Genomic DNA, 27627 nt, shown 5'->3' on the forward strand with positions numbered 1-27627 from the left:
ATAGGTTCCATTGGCCATTGTCTCTTTTTCAACACTTAATTAGTTCTTGAAGTTGTTGAGCTTCATATATATTTCTCGACCGAGTAAAGCAATATTCTATTACATAGTTCTCGTCATATCTCACACCGAAATGCAGTGAGAGTGAAATGAGTGAATAGTTAACACGACTTATTTGCACTTTTCATAGTAATGTTATTTGGGCATCAATTTATGTATTTTATTAGATAGCCAATGGATGATCTAACAATAGCACGGCGTATTTGAAGCACATATTAATTCTATCATCAGCATTTTGAAGGCCTCTGGCATTCCTAAAACGAGATATTTTAAGGTAAAAAAGCACGCATTACAACCCAAAATGACATTCTTCATGGATCGACATTCCGATCAGTGACGACACATGCTAATTACGTATACAACCAAAACAAAGTGAAAAATTTCGCAAAGAAAGGATCTATAGTTCAAGACTGCTTAAGGTAAAAGTCATGTTTGTACAGACTGTTGGTTAGTATTTACCCAAGTGAGGACAATTAACGTATGCTTTCGTGTCACTGTACATATCATGATAACAGCTAATACTTTAAAAAAATTCCAAGAAAAAAAAGAAAACGTAGTTACAACCAAATCTTTGTATTTATTTTTTTCTTCTCTTTACTTCTCCCGGTCTTTTTTGTTTCTCCCTCAAGAGAAGTATCTGACCGCTATTTTTCAGATGAAGCAGTTTCTTCTTATTCTGTTCCGCCTTTTCCCTCCTAACTAGAGTTGGTTATTAACTTATTTCTTCATCGCAGAATACAATTGTCATGTTCCTTCATCTTTCATGGCATCTCACATTTCTTGTTCCTTTACATCACTACTTTCAAGAAATGAAAGTAGCATCATGGACAGGAAAATGGGAAACTACTTGAGCATTGGTAGATCTATGTTGGTCTCCTTGATCAAATGATATGAAAGAAGTGTTGTAATACTCACCAAACCCAATGTTTTTGTTAGTTACCTCATGCATGCCTTGACCGTTTAGTTTTGCAGGATATGAGTCTTTCATCGTTGAACTACATTGTCTAGGTTGTGTTTGGTAGAAAACTTTTGAGACCACCAATTCCCCTTCCTTCTCCTCTTCATTATTGCCAAGGTGGTACTGGTGCATAACCCAATTTGTTTTCTCCGGCTTCCTTTGTTTTCTGTAGTTTGTGTAAAGCACAAGAATTTTCTTGTACCCTTTTAACTTGCCACCAATGTAGACTGGCCTAGTCTTACCTGTTTTGTGCCATCGGGTATCACTGCCATCAGCATCTGTGTGCACTTTTCTCCTTTTCCTTGTTCCTGTCGTGTATGCCTTGGAAGGCCGGTGAAAGAAATGACGGATCAGGCCATCTTTGCTCACTCCTGCAGTAAAATTTATTAAGGAATTTAGATGTTAATTTACATCAAAGTTTATTATAAATATACCAACATGTTACAAAATGAAAAGGTTTCTAGCTCCAGATCATTAAGAAATGGAAGAGAAAACACCGGTAAGGCAAGGTTTGGTTGAATTGTTTCCCCGTATATGTGAGTGCATGCATCTATGATATAACGGTTGAATCGTGGGTAGATGCTACCCACCCACACAACATATAGAGATATGTACCCGACAGCATAAAATAAGATGTTATAAAACTGGATAACTAAATTTATAATGAAGTAAATTGTCACATCTTCTGCCCCAAAAGTGTCACTTTAGCAAAGCTAATGTTTTCTGCTTTTGAAGTTACTGAAGTCTAAATGTAAAACTGACCTTATATTTTAAGGAACTGCATATATTGTGTTGGCAATCAATATATATATATATATATTTGATAATGAAAATTAATGCAATTTATAGGACAAGAAAGTCCACATTAGAAATTTTGAAAGAGCTATAAAAGAAATGGAAATCAATCACGAGGATTTGGGGCTTGTATTTAACTGATGACCTGGCAACTTCTCTGGATGGGTACAGCAGATTCCATTCTCTCCTTCAAGAGTAGGGATGAACTCATCAATTAACGGGTGAAGCTTGTGAATATCAGACCGCACTTTTGCTTCCAAATGTTCAAGAATCTCCTGATCAGTGGGATCAAACTTCACTCCAGCAGGTAGTCCAGGTAAGTCATGAATTCCACCAACCTAATTACAATACCATAATAATTTTATTTATTCATGAATTGAACCCCCCCCCCCCCCCCCCCAATAAAATAGTAAAAATAAACACCCTAAGATCATTAAGCTCAAACTAAAATATAAAAACAAAAAGGGTAATGATAAATGTTCATTGACTAAATAAGGAGTTTATTATGTCAACCTGCTCTTGGCATTTGATATGATGACCACATGTAGGACATGTTCTAATTAAGCTGTCTTTGTGCCTCTCCACAATGATGCTATGATTGCTTTCAGGGTAACTGCACTGAGTCATTTCCTTGTTATCCTCTTTTCTCCCTCATTCCATTTCTGGATATCTTCTTTTCTTGTTTCCTCTTATGCTTCAATAAAATAATAAAACAGAAGTTGAAACAGAAAGGGCTGAAGGAGACTGAGAGATAGGTTGAGCTAAGAAATGAATTTAAAGTAGTAGTAACTAAATAGAGGTGGAAAAGAAAATGTTGTCTCTTCTAAAGGTTGCTCCCCTCATGCCAGTTCTTGTTGAGGGGTGGCAAGGAATGAAATTCTCCATCACTTTTTTTGGTGCTTTCTTTTGCATGAGTGAATATTGCACTCTTTCCTAACCTCCTCTTGCTCTTACGAAAAAGAGGGGAGAGTGATACCTAAAAATTCCAAATATAGAGAATGGAATTAATAATTAGCGATAGGGTTAGTTGCACAGAGAGAAACGAATTAAAAATACTTAAATAAGATTGCTTTGATCTCAAGTTTTGTTTTGCTTTGTATATTTGTATGAAAACTTGTAGAAGAATAAATGTAGATTTTTGTCCTTTTTATTCTGACTAAAGGTAGCTTTGAATATAATTAAAATCTAAAATAAAACCATGTTTAAACTGGGAAAGAAACAATTAATATATATAAGGATAGTAGAGTTGAGTGGGATTGGGGCAACCTAATGTAAGCACAGAGCAAGAACTTAGGTCCAATGTCACCCTGGAGTATAGATAAAGTTAAAAATATTAATACCAGAAAAATAAGAAAAAAATTGAAGAAAACATTTTTCAGCCAACCATAACAACATTCCTTCACGTAGACTTCTCATGCATAGCAAGAAACTCTCTCTCGCAATATAACTTGACAGGCTTAGCCCTCAACTTCGTTGATAGTTGCAGCACACTCTCTATTGCCATATGGCAAAAGCAAATGCAACCATGTGTCAATATATGTCACAAGTGAAGGAAAGTAAAATAGCATATGGGAAAACAGTTTACATTTTTTTGGGGGGCTAAAAGATTCTGATTTTTTAAGTTCATTCTAGATATCTGCCTTATCTATTCGGTTAATAGTAAACGCAACTAATTGAAGTGAAGAGAATTTGTATCAGTACAAAAAATTATAAAAGAAAAGTTTTATAATAAAAAGAGTGTGTGAAATAAGATAGTCAAAATAATGGAAAATAAAAATAATATTGTAGAAGATGATGAATAAATTTATTATTTGAAAAGGAAAAAAACAATTCAAAAAATATGAGCATAACTCTCTGTAGAGAATAATGAGTTTCGACTAAACTGAAAATATAGTGTGTCCCTACATTTATTTATATGTTGGCCATTATTGGGATATCCATGCATTGGATGTTAATTGCACCAACGGGTGCATCTGAAAACTCATCCTGGTGGTTGCATACCACAGGAACAAGCATCAACACAAGTCAAAACGTGTATCATGACTGTAGCCAAAGGGGACCCCATGCGCATAATATAAGAGAACCTTTGCTTTAATTTGCCAAAGTTCGTGATGCTTGGTGCTAAAAAATGAAAATGCCATCCATGCATAAAAGCATAAACTTCCAGCTGTTGGGTAGCCTTATATATTATAGGATTGCATCATTTATCAAACTGGAAAGGGTAAAAGGGTTCGACAATTCGAATACTCTTAATTAAGATGAGGTCTTTAGATTGCATTCCTTTTTTCTAATTTTATTTTACTTCATTGTTTTATCTTATGTACAAGAGGTATGAGATCTCAATGATTTGCAGTTCAGTTCATTTTTATTTTCTCTATCTTTCCGGGTTTTGGTAGACTTTCCAAAATAATGATGAGTGACACTTATGCCCTAAGACACTTGTTGAAGCAAAGTTAGACCATAAACTTGAGTACTTTTTTGGATATATATATATATATATATATATATATAAACTAATGGTGTTTGGAAAATAAAAAAAGATGGGGGCCAGGGTCTCCATCAGGATACTCGATGCATCGCCCTTGGATACTTGCAAGTATAGCAACAGTGTTTCAATGGACGTGACATTTTATGCTAAATAACTTTGATTATTGAGGAAATGGAGATTTTACAGGATGTTATGACGTTATAATCCTAAAAACTATCATGAAAAGATATTAATTTTGATTCGATTTTTTTTTTCTTTTTTCGAAAGGTAGCTAAGAAATGCCACTGTGTATGACATTTCATGTCTGATTCTTTTAATCCCAATGAGTTTGGAATTCAATCGGCATATGCCAATTGGCAGGTCCCAGGTTAAGCGTTATCTTAATTAATGCCAGAGATCTCGTAAACTAACTGTTAAGCCACTTTTTTGTTTTATTCCTTTGAGGACTTATAAACCCTTAATTCTACATGTATAAAAATAATAATAAAAACCATCTAATGTGTAACCAATTCGGGAAGCCACAATAGATAGACGAATTTACAGATTCTAGTTGAAATTTATCCATTCATTCATACGAGAAGTGATTAAAGTTTAAAAAGTTTTGGGAACAAAAGGCAAAATTACTACTTTGTACCAAAAAAAGTTTCAACATTGAGTGAAAGAACGGCTAAATGACCATTTTCAACTACTGTTGGTCTGCTGTGTGAAATGGCGTTTCTTCATGTGTAAATTACAAAACAATTTTTTGTTTGTCACAAATTGCAATAAACCAATGAGAATGTGTTTTAAAATATTGGACTGATAGCAGACCTAAACACAAGCCCATTAAGGATGGCCCATTAGGGAAAGAATGAGTAAATGACCATTTTTAACTACTTTTGAAAAGAAAAAAATATGTACAATGGTATTTCTTCGTGTGTAAATTACATAAACCAATTATTTTTTCACAAACTACATAAACCAACTTGGGCTTCTTTTTTTTTGGGTCAAAACTTCAATGTGTTTAACTGTTAAAACATTAACAGTCTAATTGCCCTGTTAGAAGACATTAACACAAGCCCATTAGGGATGGACCATTAATTGAAACTGGAATTGAGACCAACATTGACTTACTTCCAAAAATCAGATTCATTTTCATATGAAGCCCATTACATGATTACTCTCCCCAGGTCATTCAATATGATGATATCATACTCTACATAAATAATTGCGAGGAAATAATAAACACTATTTAAATGCACTGGCTGCCCTCATCATAACCCTGACAAAAAAGAACATTGGTCTTAGCACTTTCAAAGTAAATCTAGCAAAACTAATCAATATCTTCCACTGTTGCATACTAAAATTCAGATTTTATTTGAACTTATCTCAACTTGGGTAGATGATCTACATTTAAAAATTGCTCCAATTTTAAATGATTTTATCTAGAAAAACCCATCATAATCATGCCAATTAGTAATTAAAAAAATAATACAGTCCTCTAAAGAGTATCTCACTGGCTAAGTGCCCTGATATGCCCCTCCTTCAAGCCACAATAATTAAATTTTTGCCCCAAAATATTAAAATATCATTCAGCCACCGAGTCAATGTTGTAGGTATGGGATTCGGATAATTGCCCATTCCTAATATGCCAAGTGATCGTAGCGTTAATGAGGAAATAAAAAGAAACAGATAAACAAATAAATCAAGTAGATATGGACTGCAATATGGGATAAATATTTGCAGATAACGATTTCCTGCTAAAATATTATAGTTAAAAGCAAAGTAGAACAGATATTCTGCTGGGATTTTGATTTATACCATTTTTAGCTGGGATTAAGACAATGACATGATTGAAATTGGAAAATCTATTACAATTTCTTACAATTGCTGTTTCAAGTACTATTTGCCTAAACAAGAACTAATTTTTAAGTAACAGAGCTGAACTGAAAATTGAAGGTGATTATTTCAATTTTCAGCACGTACTAGCTCAAACTAAGGTTCCCTGATGATCATTATCAGAGGCCTCTTCTTGATAATAAGGAGAGAGTTTTCCACTCTTGGATTTGGAAACTGCAGTTACTTCCTTCAGCATTTTCACCACTCTACGCATTGAAGGGCGAGTTATAGGAAGAGAAGTGGTGCAAAGAAGCCCCACACTGAGTACCTTGATGATTTCTTCCCTGTATTGAAAATCAAGAGTGGGATCAATCACCTGATCCTGTCCTTTTTGATCCAATGTTGAGGAAACCCATTTTACTAGATCCTTTTCCCCGTACTCTGGATCAAGAGGGGGTTTCCCAGTTACCAACTCCAAAATTACAACACCAAAGCTATAAATATCACTCTTCTCATTCACCCTAAGAGTATAAGCGTATTCTGCATCACGTTGAACCAGCAAATTCAATTAAATATAGACAGATAAGGACTAATTAAGGATGTACATAAATGAATGCATAAAATAGTCTACAAGCTGATTGATTTCTCTTCCATATGGGGGTAATTTGAGGTACCTTTAATATCAGATGAATTTATTACTTATCAAAACAAAAATTCAAAAGATCGGTAATTCTAAGTTAGTACCTGGTGCAATGTAACCATAAGATCCGGCAATCACAGACATAGATTCTGGCCCTTGGTTGACTCCCCTAATAATTTTGGCAACTCCAAAATCGGCAACTTTTGCTCCAAATTCACCATCTAGCAAGATGTTGCTAGATTTGACATCCCTATGAACAATAGGGGGTACACAATCATGATGCAAATAAGAAAGCCCCTCAGCAGCATCAATAGCGATTTTATATCTTGTTGGCCAATCCAACAAGTTTTTCTTGCTACTCTGCAACAAATCAGCAAGGCTCCCATTTGGCATGTATTCATAGACTAGGAGTTTGCTATCCCCACTGTGGCAGCAACACCATAATCTCACAATATTCTTGTGCCGTATCTTTCCCAATGTTTCAACTTCAGCTTCAAATCCATCCTTTTCAGACCCAACAGGTCCATTTTCCATCTTAGTTGTTCCCCACAATTTCTTCACCGCCACCACCTCTCCATTACTCAGTGCAACTTTGTAGACCTTCCCAGATGCACCACTTCCTATTACATTATCTTCACTCAGCAATGTAACAATCTCAAACTCACTAAAGCCCAGCTTATGAAACGACCTCCACTTTGAAATGTTAAATCCCTTTTTCAACTTCTTGAAGTCCCGGAATTTGAAGTAAAACCAAACCACCCCAACAATTAACACAATCCCAGCAAGTACAAATATGAACCGGAAGATCCACACGTACTTCCTGCTCTTACTCTCACCCAAGCTTGGACATAGCCCAGAGAGATCCCTACACAGACCTGGATTTCCAAGAAAACTCTTTCTATAATTCTCATTGGCATAAAGAGGAGGGATTGCCCCAGAAAGCTGATTGTTTGACAAATTCAACAAATTAAGCTTCAAATTCTGCAGCTCAATTGGAATATCACCAGAAAAACAATTGCCAGAAAGATCAAGATAATTAAGCACTGGCAGGGCTCCTATCTCATTAGGAACATTTCCATTAAGTCTATTATTTGCTAAAGCAAGTTCATTGAGCTTCTTCCAACCACCAATTCGGCTAGGAAGATCTCCAGAAAGCTGGTTATCACTTAGAACAAGCCTATCCAACTGATTCAGCTTAACAATACTTGTCGGAATCCGACCACTAAGTTTATTATCGTTAGCAACAAACTCCAGAAGATTAACCACCGACCCAATTGCCTCAGGAATCGACCCAGAAAACTGGTTCCTCGAAAGTAACAAAATTGACATGTTATGTGCCCCGGAAATCGAATTAGAAATTGACCCAGAAAGAGAATTTTCAGCAAGCTCGAGTAAATACAGATGAGGCAAACCCCAAACGCCATCAGGAACAACCCCAGAAAGGTTATTGTTCCTAAGCCGAACCCTCGTCAAGCTCGTGCATTTCCCGAGACTCTCCGGGATTTTCCCGGTAAACGAATTGTAAATCAGCACCAGCTCCTGCAACCCTCCCCCACGGCACAAAATCGCCGGAATATCGCCGGAAAACCTGTTATACGAAACGTCAAGACTCTGCAACATCGAGTTACCACCCAAACCACTCGGCAACGACCCACTAAGCGTGTTGTTGAACAATTTAAGCTCGTACAAGTTCTCCGACCTTACTATGCTCTCCGGCAGAGAACCCTCGAGTTTATTAGCGAACAAATTCAGAGACCCAAGCCTCTTCAACCCGCACAATTCCTCAGGAATCGTCCCAGTCAACTCATTTGTAGAGACATCGAATCGTTCCAACTGAGTAAGGTTGGAGAACCCGGAGCGTGGCAACTCGCCGGAGAGAGAGTTCTGGTAGAGCTCGATTTGCACAATGCTACGCAACCCGGACGCGAGCGATTCCTGTATGTTCCCGGTGAGCTTGTTCTGTGACAAGTCAAGGTTCGAAAGGCGAGTCAACTTTCCCAGAGAAGGAGGAATGGGGCCCACAAGGTTGCATTGCGCGAGCCAAAGTTCCTCGAGGTTGGTGAGGTTCCCTAACTCGCTCGGAATGGGACCCGCGGAGAAAAAGTTGTTGTAAGCGAGGTGAAGCGTTTTCAGCGAGGAAATGTTTCCGAGGGAACTGGGTATGGTTCCGTTGAGAAGGTTATTAACAAGGGAGAGAAATTCGAGACGGCGGAAAAGGCCGACAGTTGTCGGAATTTGGCCGGAGAAGTTGTTGAAGGAGAGGTCCAGGGTGAGAAGGGAGGGGAGTTGGGAGATTGTGGAGGGGATGGTGCCGGAGAGGATGTTCTGGGAGAGATCGAGGTGGCGGAGGGTGGTGCATGCGGCAAGGGAGGTGGCGGAGAGGGTGGAGTTGAGGTTGTTGTAGGACAGAGAGAGAGAGGAGAGAGAGGGGAGGCGGCAGAGGGCGGTGGGGAAGGGACCGGAGAGCTGGAGGTTGGAGAGGTTGAGGGAAATGACATCGCCGGTGCCGACCTGGCAGGTGACGGCTGACCAGTTGCATGGGGTGGCGTCACGGTGGTTCCAATCAGAGAGGGAATTGGAAGGATCGGAGAGTTGGTGTTTGGCTTGAAGGAGGAAGAGTCCCTCTTGATTTAGAGAGAGAGTGGGTGTAGGAGAGAGAAAGACAGACAAAAACAGAAAGAGAGACAGAAGCATGGTTTCTCGCATGATGCTATGCTATGTTTGTTCTCTGAGCAGTGAGAGTTTAATTTGAGATTTGAACATTAGATATGAGAGGGAAGGAAGAGAAAGGAAAGGGAGCAATGCATGCTTTTGCTAACAGCCAAAGTTGAAAAACGTACCACTGCCTGTTATTGTGCCATATTTTCTTCTCCCCTGTTTATGTGATCTAGATTTCAAAATCTACGATGTGTTCTACTTTTTTAATCGTCTGTTTAATTTGTCATTTTTTACATTATGTTTTAAAATAACATATATCGAAATATAAAATTTTAAAAATTATAAAAATGTGAGAATGAATGGCTTTTGAAAAAATAAATAAAAATTGTTCTTTTATTTAAAAATCTTTCATAGTAATTTCTGAGTCTTGTGATCTTATAATTTTTTAAACAATCTCATATTTCATTACAATTTTTATATTTAAATTATTTTTTTTGTTTAGTTTATGAAAAATTATTAAATAAATGCATTTTTTATTTTACTCATGATCCTTCCTAAAATTTTTATATATTATGATTTTAAATATCATATATTATCTTTATAAAAATTTGTTAACTTTGATTTTTAAGAGTAATTTTAATAAATTAATATTAAAAATTATTTATTATATTTTTATAAGATAATAGCTATATTAATAGTTTGGTCTCTCAGTTTTTTTTCTTTTATTTCTCTAATTATTTTGTTCTTATTTCGAACTATTAACTAATATATGTGTTTCAAACAATGTTATGTTAGAGTGAGTTTTTCAAGAAGTTATAGTGAAAATATATATATACATTTTTTGTAACTTATAAATAATTTATACTATTCTATATTTTTTTAAGTTTTTAGAAGTTTTTTATTTGACTTTTTTAAAATATTAAAAAATGAATTTATTTGCAACTTATAAAAAAATTATTCAATTTTCATAGTAATTTTGTTCTTTTAGAATAACTTATTTAAAATATAGAACCTGAATTCTTTTTGTTATAAATATTAACTATTACAAAATTAATATTTAATTTTTATATTTTTATGAACATTGACAAAAATATAATATATTTTGACAAATTTTTTAGTTTTTTTTTCATATTACTCTTTTTCTTTTGTTTTTTTTCTTCCTTCAAGTTTTAACAATTTATTTTTATTTTTATTTTCATTCTTTTACGTCTTCTCACTACAAACTCAACAAAAATCAGTTTTTTTTCTCTCTCACACAAAAATATATAAAAAATATATTAATGTCAAAAGTTCTAGTCTATTTTAGATCACTCAATAAAAATGTTTTTTAAAATTTTTTAAGCTACATTGTAGTAATGACATAAATTTTGATTAATTGAATTTAATTACTTACCGCATATCATTAAAAAAACAATTACATATAAAAAAAGATGTCTGATCTCTCGCCTTTTTTTTTTATATAGACACATATTTGTAATGTAAATTTTTTAATAAAAAATATCATTGTTGCCACAAAATTAAAATTCAAAGGAGATGAACAAGACAGACAGAGATATGTCAAAAAAAATGATTTTTTTAAAAAACTTAAAAAGAAAAACATACGTCAGTAGCGATATGGATATAGAATAGAAAAATAAGAATAAATAAACCATAAAAAATTATTAAAATATATTATATTTTTATTAAATTTTATAAAAAAAAGGAAACAATAAACAATATTTTTTAACAAAATTAATTTTTTTTTAACAATAAATAAAATATTTTTATAATTTAACTAACCAAACTAAAAAAAAAGTAAGTTTGAGGATAAATAAAAATAAAACTGAGAATTAAGAGGAATAAAATAAATATATTTTTGATAAAATATTTTTATATTTAAATGTTTAAACTTAATTTTAAGAGGTAAAGTAATCAAATCTTTTAAAAATATTGTTAGTTTATTTTGTATATATTTTTAATACAATTTAATTGTGATTATTTATTTTTTAATTATTTAATTAAAACACTTACTATTCTTTTTGTTAATGTGTACATTGTGTTATGTTTTTATTTAAATGAAAGATAAAATAAAAGAAACTAAGATAATAAAAATAAAATAAAAATTAAGCATGATATTATTATGAATGAGTAATATATATTATAGAAAAAATATATTAACAAAAAATAATTTTGATATATTATCAATATTAATTTTTCTACACTATTAATTAGGTATATTATATCAATTTATATATTAATTATTATAATATTTTTTATTGATATGATAATTTGTATTGGGTAATAGTATAAAAAATATTTTATTTAAATTAATTTCATATAAAATGTTAAACTTTATAAAAAATTATTTTAATTTTTTATATTTTCATGCTACATTAGAAATTACTTAATATAAAAATAAACCAGACAGAAAAATAGAAAACGCACATCCCTCTCCCTCCTTATTTCCCTCGTCACATTAAATTTATATAAAAAAAAAAAAAACATTAGATTATTTAATTTTTCACTTATTCTATTTAATTAACCACGCAATGTATCATTTTCTCCTCTTAATTCTTTCCTTTCGTTATTTCTTTTCCCAAACTCAAGAGAGTACTTGTCATTAGTTAGTACTTGTTTGAGAAATTAAAGAGAAAAGCTCCTGAAAATTTATATAAATTAGAAAATATATTTGTGCATTACGCGGTTTGTTTTTTATATTAAATTAATTTATTTTAAAATATAAAATATATAAATATAATAAAAAATTTATTTGTCAAAATAAATTATTATTTAAAATATGTATAATTTAGTATCTCTTAACCTAAAATAAAAGAGCATACAAATATCATATTTTTAAAATGTAAAAATAAAATTTATATTGCTTCATAATATCATAAATTATTTATTATTATAAAATTTTAAATAAATAATTATAACAATAAATTATTAAATATAATAATTTTGTTAATATACGATATAAAATTTGAATAAAAGGCCTTATAAAATTTTATTTATATATTTATTTATACTTGTTAAATTAAATTTATATGATAAACTATCTATTTATAATTATAATTTAAAATTATTAATAAAACTTTACAATATAATTATTAAAACATAATATCATATTTTTAAAAAAATAACTTATCAGACTAATATATAAAAAATAAAATATTTATTCAACAATTTTAAAAATCTACTTTGAATATCAATATATATAAAACTATGTATTAATATTTAAAAATAAAAATATATTAAAATTTTTATATATAAATAAAATTATCATTAAAAAATATTATAAATAAAAATTAATAATAATATGATATATACACTAAATTTAGAAGTTTACTTCATAAAAAATGTAGAATTGATTTTTTTTAAATGATTAAATTATTTATATTTTTTGATAACTTAATAAAATTAATATTGATTGCATTATAAATAAATTTTTATTTAATAACTAATTAAGTATAATAAAATTATGTTATTTGGATGATAAAATTAAAATAATAAATTTATTAATTTTTCATATATAATTATTTTTTAATTTTTTAAAATAATTAATATAGTTTATTTATTATTTATCATTTTAATTAATAATTAAAATTCAATACATGATATCATTTAAAAACAATACAGTTTTATGCTAACTTAAAAAAATAAAATTGAAATATACTACTCATTTTATAGTTTAATAAAATAAAAAATAACAAACTCAAAAACACATGTACTTACGTGAATAGGTAATTCGAAAATACTTGTATTTACGTGGATAGGTAATTCTTGACCGTTGACATGATTATAAAATACAAAAAAAAAATATGACAACAGAAAAAAAAAATATTAAACACGAAAATACATATACTTAGGTGGATAAATAATTTTTGACTGCTGATATGATTGCAAAATACAAAAAAAAATAATAACAATAAAAAAATTGTTGAGCAAGCTTTTAAAAGTTGTGTAAACAACTAAACATAATTTATATAAGTAAAGATGAAGTCTTACTTAGAGATATAAGAAAAGGTATAAAATAAAAAAAGAATATAATAAAATATATCTTTTTATTTGTATAATAGTTAATAATAAAATATAATTTATAATAAAATTTCTTATAAAATAATTTAAATATATAATTTTTTTGTTAGAAATTTAAGTTAACAATTTTTTACTTCAAAGTAAATTTTAGTTTTTGAAATATATATTAAATTATATATTATATTAAACTAATTAAATAGATAATTTAAATATGTAAACTTATCTTTTCATTAGAATTTGATCTAATAATCTATAATAAAATTAATATTTTTATAAATAAATTTTTTTAATTCAAATTACATTTTAGTATTTGCAGTAAATATTGAAATATAAATTATATTAATCTAAATAATAAAATAATTTAAATTAATTAAATAATTTTTAAAAAAATGTAATTTAACAATCTATAATAAAACTAATAATCTTATAAGTGTAATTTTTTTAATTCAACTCATAATTTAGTGTTTGAAGTATATATTGAATTATAGATTATTTTAAACTTACAAATCAGATATAATTTTAAATTGTAAATTATGAAAAATATTATAATCATTTTTAATAGATGATAATTTAAAGTAATTTATAGTATGAATATTTAGGTTGCCGTTTATAAGATAATATAACTATTATTTATAATAAACATTCTTTAAATATAATTTAAAGATAATAAGTATGAATATAATATAATTTTAATTCATAAGTTATACATTTTAAATTTTAATACGTAGGATAATAAGTAAGTCCAGTCAATAGGATTAATTTTATAGATTTCATTTTTTAATGCAATAAAATATTATTTTAATTCGTAAGTTATAAGTTTCAAACTATAATAAATAATAAATGTAAATTTAATAAAAAATTATGTAAAAATTAAATTTTCTATTTTTTTTTACAGGTATACATAAGTATAAAGTGGGGATAAATATTGAATTACACTAAAATTATGAAGATTCGTTTATTTTGATATTAATTATAAAAAAACAATTCCTATGACATTACTCAATAATATTTTTTTTAAGCATTCATTCGTTTTTAAACTAGTTAAGTATTTTTATTATAATAAAAAAATATTCTAATATAATATAACTATAAATTATAATAAATATTCTTTAAATACAATTAAAAGACAATAAGTACGTTAAATACAATTCAAAAACAATAAATATCAATAAAAATAATTTAAATATGTAAGTTATACGTGTCAAATTTTAATGCATAGAGTAATAAGTAAGTGGAATTAATAAAAGTGACTTTATAAGTTCTGAATTTTAATGCAATAAAATATTATTTTAATTCGTAAATTATAAGTTTTAAATTTTAATACATAAAATAATAAGTAAGTATGTAGTTTTAATGTATAGAGTAATAAGTAGGTATATAATTAATTTTACATATAATTATAGAATATAAATGCTAATCACTGTTCTTAAAATATCAATTAAAATATTATAAAAGAATGAATACATATATTATATATTTTTAGATGTAATTTAATAAAATTTAATAAAAACTTTTTACTTAACTAATGCTCAAAAGTCCTTAACTAACAAGTTTCTAAAATTATGTAATTTTCATATTTGATGACTTCAAAAAGTTGTTACTTACAACAGTTTATAAAAGCAATGTAAGGTCCTAATTTTAATATTGACCGTGATATTTGGCTATATGCATGAACTCAAACATTATTATTACACTGGGAAACATAATACATTTAATGAAAATTAATAACGTGTGAATATTAATTAGTTTTAGATATTTTAAAATTTCATTTAAAAATGAAAAGAATAACAATTGATTTAATTTTATCCATATATATACAAAAATTAAATAAAAACAAAATTTTAGACAATAACACAATTAACTAATTTATATTTCTTTAATTTCATAAACGTCACTGAAAATTTTAATGTATAATATCGGATAGTAAAAAATTAAAAAATAACATTTGTATTATAAATTGAATATTTTAAAACACAAACACAAAATTCAACAGTCTTATAAAGGAACACATTGCCAATTCTTCTTGAGAATTATATATTGGCATCCAAAGTAAAAGTGTACTGAGCATTTCGATTAGCTTCCCTTTTTTTTATTGGGAATAAGTAATATGATTTTTTTATTATAAATTTAAAGATTGAGTCTCAGTGTATAAAACTAGTATTTTTTATTAAAAGAATATTTATTATATTTAATGTGTTAGAAATTAAAAAATAATTTATAGTGTTGTAAAAAAGTTATTAAAAAAGCAATTATTTTGCTAAATTCATTTTATAAAGAAATATTAAACAAAATTAAGTATAACTAATGTGTTAGAAATATTAAGGATATTTAAATTTTTATTAAATAAATGAAAGGATTATCAAGAAATGTTATGAGAATGAAAATTATTCTAAAATTATTCTATCTGTCACTTCTTGGTTAAAAGTAACCGTTTTTAATGTGACGGGTTTCTATTTTTTTTCATTTGAAATGTTTATAATATATAATTTAATCCCGCTATATTGTAAGATGATCAATGATTATACTTACTAAAATATCCATTATTCTCCACTGCCCACTTTGATTCTGTGTTACTTCACTGGTTTCATGTTACATCTAATCAAGAAAAAGATATATATTAAGAATTGGGTATTGCAAGTTGAAGTGTGCATTGTTTAATTTTTACATTATCATTTTTTATGTCACTATTTTTATTATTCTCTTTTGCGCACTTTTATCCTTTATTACTTCCCTGTCTCATGTTATCTAATAAAAGTTGAAGTAAAAAAAAAAAAAAACCAATAGAAAAAGAGATTAAGAATACACATGTTGCAAGTTGAAGTGTGCATTATTTAATTTTTACTTAATCATACTTTATTTATGTCAATATTTAATCATAATATATTTTTTAAGTATGTTTCAAGCATTTCTCTAAATCGATTCTATTTTAAAATAAAGAAATTATCAAAATTAGTACAGTCTAAGATTATTCTCTTTCACATTACACTAAAAATAGTCTATAATGTTAGACTTGAATGTGGATCAGGATTCGGTGCAATTAACTGCACTGTATATTTAAGCAAAATTTTACATTTTCACTTAAATAAAAATGTGTAAGTTTAAAAAAAATGTAAAATTACGTAACGGAACAGCCTAATTACTACACCGAATCCGGATTCCTTGGATGTACTAACCTAAAAAAGATCCAATTTGGAAACATTGAATTTTACGTTTCATTCTTGTCAATGTTAAAATCACCAAGTAACGATTAAGTAAAAATTGTTATTACGCTGCATTAATAATATTAAATATTCCTTTTAAATTTTTACTTAATCATACTTTATTTATGTCAATATTTAATCAGAATATATTTTTATAGTATGTTTCAAGCATTTTTCTAAATCGATTCTATTTTAAAATAAAGAAATTATCAAAATTAGTAGAGTCTAAAATTATTCTCTTTCGCATTACACTAAAAATAGTTTGAAATGTTAGGCTTTGATTATAATTGACGCAGAAACTACACCGTGTATTTAAGTAAAATTTTATATTTTCACTTAAATAAAAATGGGTGGGGTTTAAATGAAAATATAAAATTACGTAATGGAACAGTGTAGTTATCGGATCACTCGGATGTACTAACCTAAAAAAAATCCAATTTAGAAACATTAAATTTTACGTTTCATTCTTGTCAATGTTAAAATCATTAAGTAACGATTAAGTAAAAATTGTTATTATGCTGCATTAATAATATTAAATATTCCTTTTAAAATTTAATTATTATTTTTAAGATAATAGTTGATAAAAATATTTTTATAGTGTATATATTTGACTAGAATACCAGATCAAATTAGGCAGATGACAATGAATGCACAATTACAAAATGAAACTTCATGTTTATTTAATTATAAATTTAGTATAATTATTTTTAACTTATTAAACATGGTTGAGATATGTATTGAAACTGACTTTAATTATCTGTTTATATTAAAATATATTTCTTCTTAAAAATGTGAAAATTGTTTTTATAATGTTAAATCAAACGATGAGGTACTTCAATTATTTTCATAAGAACAGAAGATGCAGGAGTTGATTTTCAGAAAGATTTGGCCCACATCTTAAAACGAATGCAAGGACCACTATGCTGTTGCTTTCATCGATGTACAGAATTCCATCTTAAAAAAAGGGATTGGTATTCACGGTATCCTTGTAATTTTTGTGTGTAAATATTATCAAATTATTTTAAAAATTTAATTAAAATATTATATAACTATTTTAAATTTAATAAATTATATAAATTTTAAAAAATTCAATTATTATAATTTTAATAATAAATATTTAATTTAAAAATCATTTAACAAAAAAAATCTACTTTTAAAAATATTACCATCTAAAAATATATTAACAATACACTCTTTAAAATACTGATTTATTTTTAATATCATTTCATATTAATGAAGTCAAACTTTTATGTTAATTAAAAACAAAATCAAAGGTATTTTAAAAATTATCTAAATTTTAATTTTTAAAATATATCTTTTAAATAAATAAAAATAAATTTCAAAAATATAATATTTTACTATAAAAAGATTCACTTATAATCTCAAATCATGTTCATGGATAAAATATAGTTTATTTTAGTTTTATAGTATAAAATTATTTTTAAATATTATACTAATAAACAAAAGTTTCTTCATAAAATTTTTTAGTACAAACATGAGTTATAAATAAATAAATTAGTTATTTTTTAATCAAATTAACTTTGATCTGAAATTTAATTTAATTAAATAAGTGACCTATATTTGAATTGGCTTGACTTCATTCATTCACATCGTATAATAATAGTTGTTATCTTAAATGTCATTAATAAAAATTAATAAAAATGTTAAAACATGATTACTTTTTATTATGTCTCTTAGAAAACTATTAAAACAAACTATAAATAAGATAATAGTAAGTTATATAAGCATCCATAAAAAAGGAACAGATACAAACCAAACCAAAATGGGAGGAAAATTAATTTGGCAAATGGTTAAAAGAAATATCCGACAGCACATGCAAATTCCAAACAATAGAAATATAGTAATCACCGAAAAAGATAAAGAAAAAATGAAGTACACAGAGTGTGAGATTTTGGGTCAACTGGGCAGAGAAAAGAAACAAAAAGGAGTTGTTGATAATGATAAAGATTGGTTCTAAATTCCTCAGAGAGGGATTGACGGGTGCCTCTGTAGTCTGAACTCTACACTGGCGAGGTTGAATACTTTCATGTTTGAATGCAAAAAGACAACTTTGAAACTTGTTCCAGTCCCTTTCAAGGGTCCTGTTCCAAACCAGAAAGCTACTGTTCCTTTTAACCACTTTCTGCTACCCTTTTTGACTCTTTACCCCTAAATTATTAGCCCCCCCCCCCCCCCCCCCTTTTTTTGTATTTAGACATGTCATCATAATTTAGCTACACATTCATCTTAAATGTTTTTTATCCATTTATTTATCGTTAATACTTTATTATAATTTATATGGATAATTTCATTGATTTCTTTGTACTTAATGATGATAGTTGATTTAAGTGTGTTACACTTATATCCCACCCTATGAATAGAACGTTAATAATTTAAGATCTCTTGATTATCTAAAACACTCTTACTTATTTTTGTTATTGAGATTATCTCCAACTGTGCAGGTTTTTGGTTTGTTTACACGGGCATCTCCAATTATAGGAAAACTAATCCATGTACTTTAGTTTTAAATTATAGGAAGCAATTGTTTTAAAAAGGAAATCTCAAAAATGGGTAAAGAATATATCTTCATAACGGGAATGTTTTTTCTTTCGACATATTTCTTATACACTGTAAATTTGCACCAGAGACTGAATGATTTTTCACCGGATAGTTTTCGATGATGCAAATTATTCAACCAGAGACTAAATTTCTAGGTGCTTGGAAATTTTTGGTACTAACTTTTTATAGAATCATTCTTCATTCTTACCCAAGGATGAGGTAATTTGTAAAAAAGGACACACAATTGTCCAAGAGTGTAAAATTCTATCTGTCCTATATATTTGTCCGTGATAATGTTAGTGGTTTCTCAAACAATGAGACCATCTCGAGGTCCTTAATATTAGGCTTGTTTATGATGTTGGATGAGACCCATGGCGAATTTATCTTGAACCAATTGCCTTATAACTCAAAATCTTTGTTCTGTGGAAAAGTTCGAGATGAAGTTGATCAATATTGGTTTTCACTTGATTGTTTCCCGTTTATAGGGTATAAAGAGTATCTTTTTGTTGTAACTCTCTATGAACATATATTAGTTTGTTATCAGTTGAGCTCCTAAGTGTTTTGAATTCAATTGTAAGAGACTTCTGCCCTTTTAAGTTACTGTATTTCCATCATGGAATATGAAAGACAAATAATGAAGAGGTATATGAATTATATATGAATAAACAAGTAGATTATTTAATTTATAATTTTGAAGTATTAAGCAAATGAGTTTTCATTTATATATTATTTAACTTGTTCATATTTTTAATATAAAATTGGACTTTTATACTCACACTTGTCGCTTAACAATCTCTTTTTTAGTGTAAATTATTACCAATTCTTTAAATTTTATTAAAAATTATTTATTGATTTTCAATGTATATTCTCATAAAAGTTTAATAACATTTCACATCTCTGAAAAGGATTAAAGAATTGCTAAGACTTCAGCACAATGCAAAATAGGATTTGTTTGATTAAGTTATTTTATAAAATAAATGTTCAATTTTAAATTAACTAATAAATTTAAAACATTATGTTAACTTATTGTTTAAATTTTCATAACTATAATGTTATTAATCCACTGAAATTATTTACTTTATAAAATAACTTAAACAAACCCTCCAAACCAACATAGCGTGCATTGACAAACCCTTCCCCATCATATAGTAGTGGATTCAATTCAAACTTACACCTAGTGGAGGACCTCTAGGGGGGACAGCGAATATTGAATTCAGTGGCATTGAAAAAGTTACTCTGATTAGTTTCCAATCAATGATTGTTATTGATAATCATTAAACATATATCACTAACAAATTTACAAAATGTTAGTTGTGCGTTCTTCTTTTTTGACTCGACTTTGTTGCCCAAAGTTAAAGTAGTGTTGAAAAATATGACACCCTTATGACATGGACGATTGCATGATGCAATGTATTTAACAACTTGCATAAGTTACCATTACTGTAGAATGTAGGCAAAGATATAATCACGAAAAATGGGTTCTGTAACCCTTTTTGACGCTGAACGAGCCGAGGAACAGTTTATCAAGTTCAGCAATTCGATGTCCAGCAATATTCATATACTCTCTTTCTATTTCCCATTTTCATTCTTTAAAAGAAAATTGATAGTATATAAGGAGCAAAAGAATTTTATGGGTATCATTTTCTAAACGAAATTGAGATGACTGTAAACTAATTCTCAATTTTAAAAATATAAAAGTAAAAGCTTCCCTGTTAGGTTTATGAAACAGTTTGATGAAGTTCTACACGGAACTAAGAATGAAACAAAATGTCATAAAATCAGCAGTTCTTTTATGCATAGCATTGGCCTACCTAGAAAGAAAAATCTTGATTACCTCCACGCCGGCAAACAAATACTACAAGACTATGCACATGGCCAATGAACTAAAGATTGATACCTATGCCATAGAAAAAAGGATTGATATCTATAAAAGGCTTCAGGTATTCTATAATATATTCATCGTTTGACTAGCCAAGCAATCCATTTCTGGCACATGTCTTTTAGAGTCATGGATCAATTTGACCCGTTTAAATATATTTTTAAGACTTTGTTTAAGAGATAATATTTTGAAAAAAAAAAAGAAAAATTAAAACTTATGTGATAATTTTAGAATTGATTTTTAGAAAAAAGAAAGAGAAAAGAATTTACTTCTAACGAAATCTCGATTTCAATTATAAGACAATCAAGCACATAGCCTCTCCTTTCCTCCAGTGCTCGATCATAAGCTTTCTTAGTATAGAAAAAAATAAAGATTAAAATTTGGTTTTCATAATTTTGAAAGCAGAAAAATAAATATTTTGGACACTGCAAAAAACATATATTTAGCATTGATCTAAAGGGAATGAATAATGGATCTAACCATACACGAGGCAAATATTATACTTATAAACGGGCATTTTCAAAATCTGTTGGCATTTATGGCCTTTGTTTGTCGGTGGATTATTGGAATCTCTGGTAATATCGAAATCTGCCTAATCAGAAATTGGAAAAGGGGTGTCCAAATAAGAGGTAAACAGCAATTTGATGTCTTCAGAATCTTCAACAAATTATATTGCAAAACAAAAAATTGAGACATTTCTTCAAGCAATTTGTAACAGAGATACCAATTAATTACAAGTTTACATATTGTGTGTTCGATTGATTAGTTAGAAGCTGATGTCAATCAACAGACCCTTCGATACAACTTCAATTTTTGGATGATTAAAACTTATTTATTTTAAATATATTTTTTCAGATTACAAAAGAAGTTGTACGTAAACCCATAGAATTAAAGAAAACGAGATTGTTTTTACTTGTTATTCCATTTTCTTAAAAAATATTTATCGTGAAAGAAATAAAACCAATATTTTTTAATATAATAAAGATTTATATTCTTAATAAAAAATATTATTTTAAATATTTAAAATTAACCTTAAAAATTGATGTTAATAATTTTTGTTATTTTAATATGCTATATCGTTCAAGCACCCCAAGAATATGATTTGTTTATTTTTATGTCAACCTGAACAAACTTACATAGTGGATTTCCTGCTATATTGGGCCAGGGTTCGATTTTCTGCACAAAAATTAATATACCAAAGCAACTCCTTCAATTAAAAAAAGAACGATGAAGCAATTCTTTGAAACAGTAAAGGAAGAGGCAGAATCTGACAAGCAATGGTTGGGCGATGAATTATTATCCATAAAACAAGACACATTTTACATATCCAGTTATCCATGTAGGAAAAGTGATCACTTTGCAGAGTATCGTGTTGGGTGTCACAAGGTAAAATCGTTTAGAGGTTACTATCATCATTGTGTTGTATATGCACAAATGGATTTTTCAAGGTTAACAAACAAGATTTTCCTCTAATAATGATTTAATTCCAAGTCATAGAACTCAATAATTAACCAAAGCTTCTAAGTTCCAATCTCTTCTAATGGACAAGAGCCTCACCCAGCTCGAGAGATTCTCAACTAAATCACCGATAATATTTTCACGATCCATCTATCTTCTATCCACTTCTTATTTTATCTTTCTCTTTTTTTTCTTATCACATCACATCTTTAGTTTTTTCTTTATGTTTCTCTCCTTTCCACAACCATTTCTCAGCCCTGAAAATATCACGATGGTGTAGAGGCATATACGGTACACGTAATAATAGAGTATTGTGGCTCCCCACAGACTAGCTTGTTGCAGTGCTCAAATCATGATAAAATGAACCATTGGCCATTGCACTAGCTAGACTCAAATTCATTCCACTGGCTGACCAATCATACAAAACACCAATAATATTGAAACAAAAATTTTAATCACTAAAATGAAACACAAAATATCTATAAAAATAACCAAATTTATCGCATACGCCTCTCCTGTAAAATATTTTGGTAATCTAGTATACATTTTCATAGAAAGAGCCACGGGTTGAGCCAATGTATATATAGTTACTTCAGGTACACAAGAGTTTCTTGATTCCTGCCTTCTGGTCAGAAGTGAGCCGGGTTGGGAATTTGATGTTGAACTTAATCCTCAGATTTCCTTTCTTTGTTGGATCCTTTGGGAATGGCATTCCTTCTCTTGCAACAACCTCCTCGTAATCAGGATGAATAACATTGTTGATTGGTAACGTTAAGTTTCTACCATCCAGTGTAGTGAGGTTCACAGTGTAACCAGTCAAGGCTTCAGCAAGAGAAATCTTTTGGGTGACAATCAGATCATTTCCATCACGAGTGAAGATACTGTGTGGTTTTTCGTCGATAATGAAAACAAGGTCAGCAGGTGTCACATTTGGCTGTTCATTTCCCTTCTCTGGGAAGGTGATCTTCGTCCCCTTCTTCCAACCAGGCTTGACGTTAATCGTCAAGATCTCTTCCACCTGTGTGGTTTTGCTGCACCCACGAGGAAATGAATGAAAAGTCATTTACGAGTCAGCTGAAGATAGAACACTATTATGTACATCCACATTGGTTAGGTTTGGTGACATTTTGCGTAGGTTGTAAATTCAAGTTATGATAATAACTTTGACATGTAAAGATGATTATTTAAAGTAGATAATGTATAAAAGATATAACAAATATAGAAATTGTCACGCACCATAAACTTGATAAAGCTTTAAACAACACAATAAAATTATATCATGTCTGTTGTAAACTCAACATACACAACACGTGCAATATTCAATTGGAATAAAAGTTAGCATACACTATGCTGTCTTAAGTCTTAACTGACAACTTACTATGCAATATTCAACGGTGCCTTAGCTATAATAAAATGTGTAAACCCACTGTTACATAGGACTTGGCCACAAGGTTACTGCACATTTTAATGCACACCAAGCTACTGCAGTGTTAAAGAAGAACAAGATAAAACATCACAGCATCAGACTTCATCAAAATGTTGATCTGCATAAGACTTTTCAACCCTAGAATTGAATGAAATGAGGCATGATGTAATCTCAAAAACTAGAGACAATCTTTTTGATAAATGCACAAAATGGTCCACCTTATTGCTATGCACATTATCTGATATGAAAAGCCGTTGCTAAAATGCCACAGTTCTACTATAGGTATTCATACCTGAAAGATATTACTTTTAGCTGTATTTGGTGTACCATCCCAATATCATTATAAAAGCAAAAGTTTAAAATGGATCAATTTGCCAAGCAACTATTGACTAGCTATAATAACCCTATTGATTATTACAAGTTAAAATCCCATAAATTCATTACTCAAAAAAGTAACAGTTACCAAAATATATAGTTTAGAATAGTAGAACCCAAAATATCCAATACACTCATCCTGCCTGACGTCAACCACAACTCAAAGAACAATACTATTGCTACGTGTGTAGACACTACCAGTTACAAGATAAATACGATTCATTTAATGCCTACAATTGTTATATTTAGAAAAGTCAAGGCAATACTACCTTTGGTAATTAAAAATTTATGTGATTCAATTCAGTTCTAAACCATCAGCACTTTACAAGGGAGGAAAGATCCAGTGTGGATTGTGGTATTTATCAAAGTTCAAAGCGTGCTATGTAGTTTTCTTCTCTGAACCAAGAAGTAAACACAACAACACAAAAACAATTACTGCATCAACAGGACCACAAAGTTTTCTTGCATATTCTACGCATGATAAATGAATCAATAAATAAATAATTAAATGAAGGATACAATTCAACACCGTAAAAAGGGTGTTCACACAAAAGATCCAAGTAGCAAGTTTAACTTCTCAAAATGAAATACAAACAAAAGTCTGGTTATGAACTGCTAAACAGCCAAGTCCAACTAGTTTCTTCTTCAGTTAATTCATACAAGTTTCTGTTATTTTACTTTCATTCAAACCAAAGAATCTCAGTACTATTAGTACCTATTCCACCATCTAACATATGAAATTAAACCATTTTAAAAATATTAGCACTAAACACAGCACATCAGAAACAGTAAGACAGGTAAAATAAAGAATAACAACTCACCCATTGGAATCAACAATCTCTCTAGAGATCTTCATTTTCTTGGTAGTCCCTTTGTAAATCTCCTCAAGGGTGCAGGGCAACTTGTTCTCAATGGGAGAAGCCTTGCGAGGGCCACTTTGATTCACATGGACTCCTCCTCCTCCTCCTTCACTAAAAGACCTAAAAATGTCATCACCAAACATGCCATTAGAGAACCTCGATCTCATGCCAGCACCACCACTTCTTCCCGTAACCCCACCAAACGGGTCCGAGAAGCCAAAGAACTCAGCAAAAATATCATCAGCATTTCGGGGATTGAACCGAAACGACGCTGGAATGTCTCCGGTGGGAAAGAAAGTGGTTCCTCCACCAGAAGAAGTATCAGGAGGTGGCACTTGACCCTTCAGACCCTCTTCACCGTATTGGTCATAGATTGCTCTCTTTTGAGGATCACTCAACACCTACCACAAAACCTCCAACAAAAATTAATAAAAAAAACATTTTTTTTAATTATCATTAAGATCCAATGTTAAAAAAAGGTGAAATTTTTTAGATACCCTTGATGAGAAACTTACCTCGTAGGCTTCTGAGATTTGTTTGAACTTGGATTCTGCTTCCTTTTTGCTGTTGGGGTTCTTGTCGGGGTGCCATTTCATGGCGAGCTTTCTGTAAGCCTTCTTCAAGTCGTCTTCTTTGGCATTCCTATCGACCTGAAGGACCTTGTAGTAGTCAACCCCCATGTCTCGTTCAAGGTCTTCTCTCTTTCTCTTCTTCACTTTCGCTATTTTTTCTAGTTCTTCAGAGGTTGCAGTGTTTATGGAGTTAGTATGGCAGTCCCTGTCGCGTTCGGAAGATGTTTCGGTGGTCTGAGAACTGTGTGGAAAGTTCCAGAAATCCCAACTAGTTGTATGCTGTTCAGTTTTCGGGTGATCGGATTACAGCACTACTGCATTATATCATTAAATCACCTTTCTTCTTTTAAGGATAAAAAAGTTACTTCAGTGCTCCATGACGTTATTGTGTAATATTTATTCACATTTTTATTTAAAAATTTAAAACTAATTATATATGTTGAACTATTAAGGATAGTAATTTAAAGGAAATATATATTGAAAAAATCTTCTTACTTTACAGCCGTATCCAATGAACCAGATATGTTTTCAAATAGTTTATCTTTTTTCCCTTTATTTTTTAAAAATATTTATAAATTAATTTTAAGCACGAAATGAGTTCATTTGAAATATATTTAAAAGTTTTGTTTCAGGTAAATCATTTATTTCCCTGGGTTATTCCTTAAATCACATTTATAATTTATAGGTGCATTAATTAATTCAATTTATTTAATACATTTTGACAGTTTTAATTTTCACCTAGCATTAATTTTTTTATAAATATATTAATATGTAATTAAATTTGAGATAGATTAATATTAAATGCTCATTTGGGGGATTTAATAGAAGAACCTAATCCTTTTTTTTTTATATGGCAAAGTTTAAGTATAATATTTTGGCATTATTTATTAATTAAAATTAAATTCTATTAATTAATGCACATATTCAGTAATAAATTTAAGTTTTAATTTGATAATATGTAATAATTAAATGTATTATTTTATTAAAATAAAAAATTAATTTAATCAATAAATACTAATAATATATACAAATAACATATAATTTTATTTATATTTTTAATATTTATTTGATTTACATAATATAATAAGTTTATAATAAACATTTATTATATCCTAGTTACAAATATAAATTTTTATATCTCACAGAACCTGAATTAAAAATGAACAGCATAACATAATATAACATATTGAATTTATTACTTTAATATACACTGAATATAAAATAAAATTTCATCATCTTTTTATTTTATTATATTTTTATTTAAATTTCATATTTTAATTTTTAATATTTTATAATATTCATTAAATAAATTAATATTAAAATTAAAATTCATTTTGTTGAACATATTTAAACATTTTCATCCAATCATGTGTTATCCTTGTCACATTTTTAGTTTTTTTATAATATAAAAATAATTAAAAACTAAACAATTTATTTAAGATGAGTCTTTATCTTTAAAAATAGAATGATTTAAAAGTTACCTTAAATAAAAAAAAATTAATTTTAACTATTATTATCATTTTTATTTTTCCCCTCACAGATATAATTAAATAAATATATTTAATTAATGAGTCAACAATAAAAATATTTAAGGATTAGGTTTAAATAAAAGATAAATGAACTGGATAAAAATGAAATAAAAGTTAAACTAAAATAAAAATAAAATTAGAAAATTAAAATATTAATTTTATCAAAAATAAAATAAAGTCATGCTTATTTCCAAAGTGGTGTCATAAATTTGATTGACCGTCCAACTCATCGTATAAATGTTGGTTGTCGTACATGAAATATCTACTCTCCCAAGTCTATGTTTACTGTTTTTTTTTTTTTTATTTTGTTATTTTAAAACTAATTTTATTTTTTATTT

At 28.8% G+C, this 27627-nt stretch overlaps 3 protein-coding genes across 6 annotated transcripts; all 3 read right to left on the reverse strand.

Annotated features, from left to right (window-relative positions):
• Nucleotides 1-523: 523 nt before the first annotated feature.
• Nucleotides 524-2818, reverse strand: LOC113855406 (NAC domain-containing protein 73). The gene is made up of 3 exons (XM_027487040.1): nt 2324-2818; nt 1956-2148; nt 524-1386 (listed from the first exon to the last, which is right to left on the reverse strand). The coding sequence occupies exons 1-3, from the start codon at nt 2435-2437 to the stop codon at nt 860-862; spliced, it is 834 nt and encodes a 277-aa protein (XP_027342841.1). The 5' UTR covers nt 2438-2818; the 3' UTR covers nt 524-859.
• Nucleotides 2819-6007: 3189 nt separating this feature from the next.
• Nucleotides 6008-9585, reverse strand: LOC113854489 (receptor-like protein kinase HSL1). Its single transcript, XM_027485498.1, has 2 exons — nt 6861-9585; nt 6008-6656 (listed from the first exon to the last, which is right to left on the reverse strand). The coding sequence occupies exons 1-2, from the start codon at nt 9460-9462 to the stop codon at nt 6268-6270; spliced, it is 2991 nt and encodes a 996-aa protein (XP_027341299.1). The 5' UTR covers nt 9463-9585; the 3' UTR covers nt 6008-6267.
• A 13281-nt stretch (nt 9586-22866) lies between these two features.
• On the reverse strand, nt 22867-26081 carry LOC113853911 (dnaJ homolog subfamily B member 4-like). Of its 4 annotated transcripts, XM_027484616.1 has the most exons (4): nt 25704-26064; nt 25345-25589; nt 23456-23558; nt 22904-23365 (listed from the first exon to the last, which is right to left on the reverse strand). In XM_027484616.1, the coding sequence occupies exons 1-4, from the start codon at nt 25866-25868 to the stop codon at nt 23120-23122; spliced, it is 759 nt and encodes a 252-aa protein (XP_027340417.1). In that variant the 5' UTR covers nt 25869-26064; the 3' UTR covers nt 22904-23119. The 4 variants fall into 4 exon arrangements, with proteins under 4 accessions (XP_027340414.1, XP_027340417.1, XP_027340416.1 ...); XM_027484613.1 differs by having other exon boundaries at nt 22867-23558; nt 25150-25589; nt 25704-26081; XM_027484615.1 differs by having other exon boundaries at nt 22904-23558.
• Between the last annotated feature and the right edge of the window lie 1546 nt (nt 26082-27627).

The sequence above is a fragment of the Abrus precatorius genome, unplaced genomic scaffold (genome assembly GCF_003935025.1).
Source record: "Abrus precatorius isolate BTA unplaced genomic scaffold, Abrus_2018 Scaffold11, whole genome shotgun sequence".
Classification (NCBI taxonomy): Eukaryota; Viridiplantae; Streptophyta; class Magnoliopsida; order Fabales; family Fabaceae; genus Abrus; species Abrus precatorius.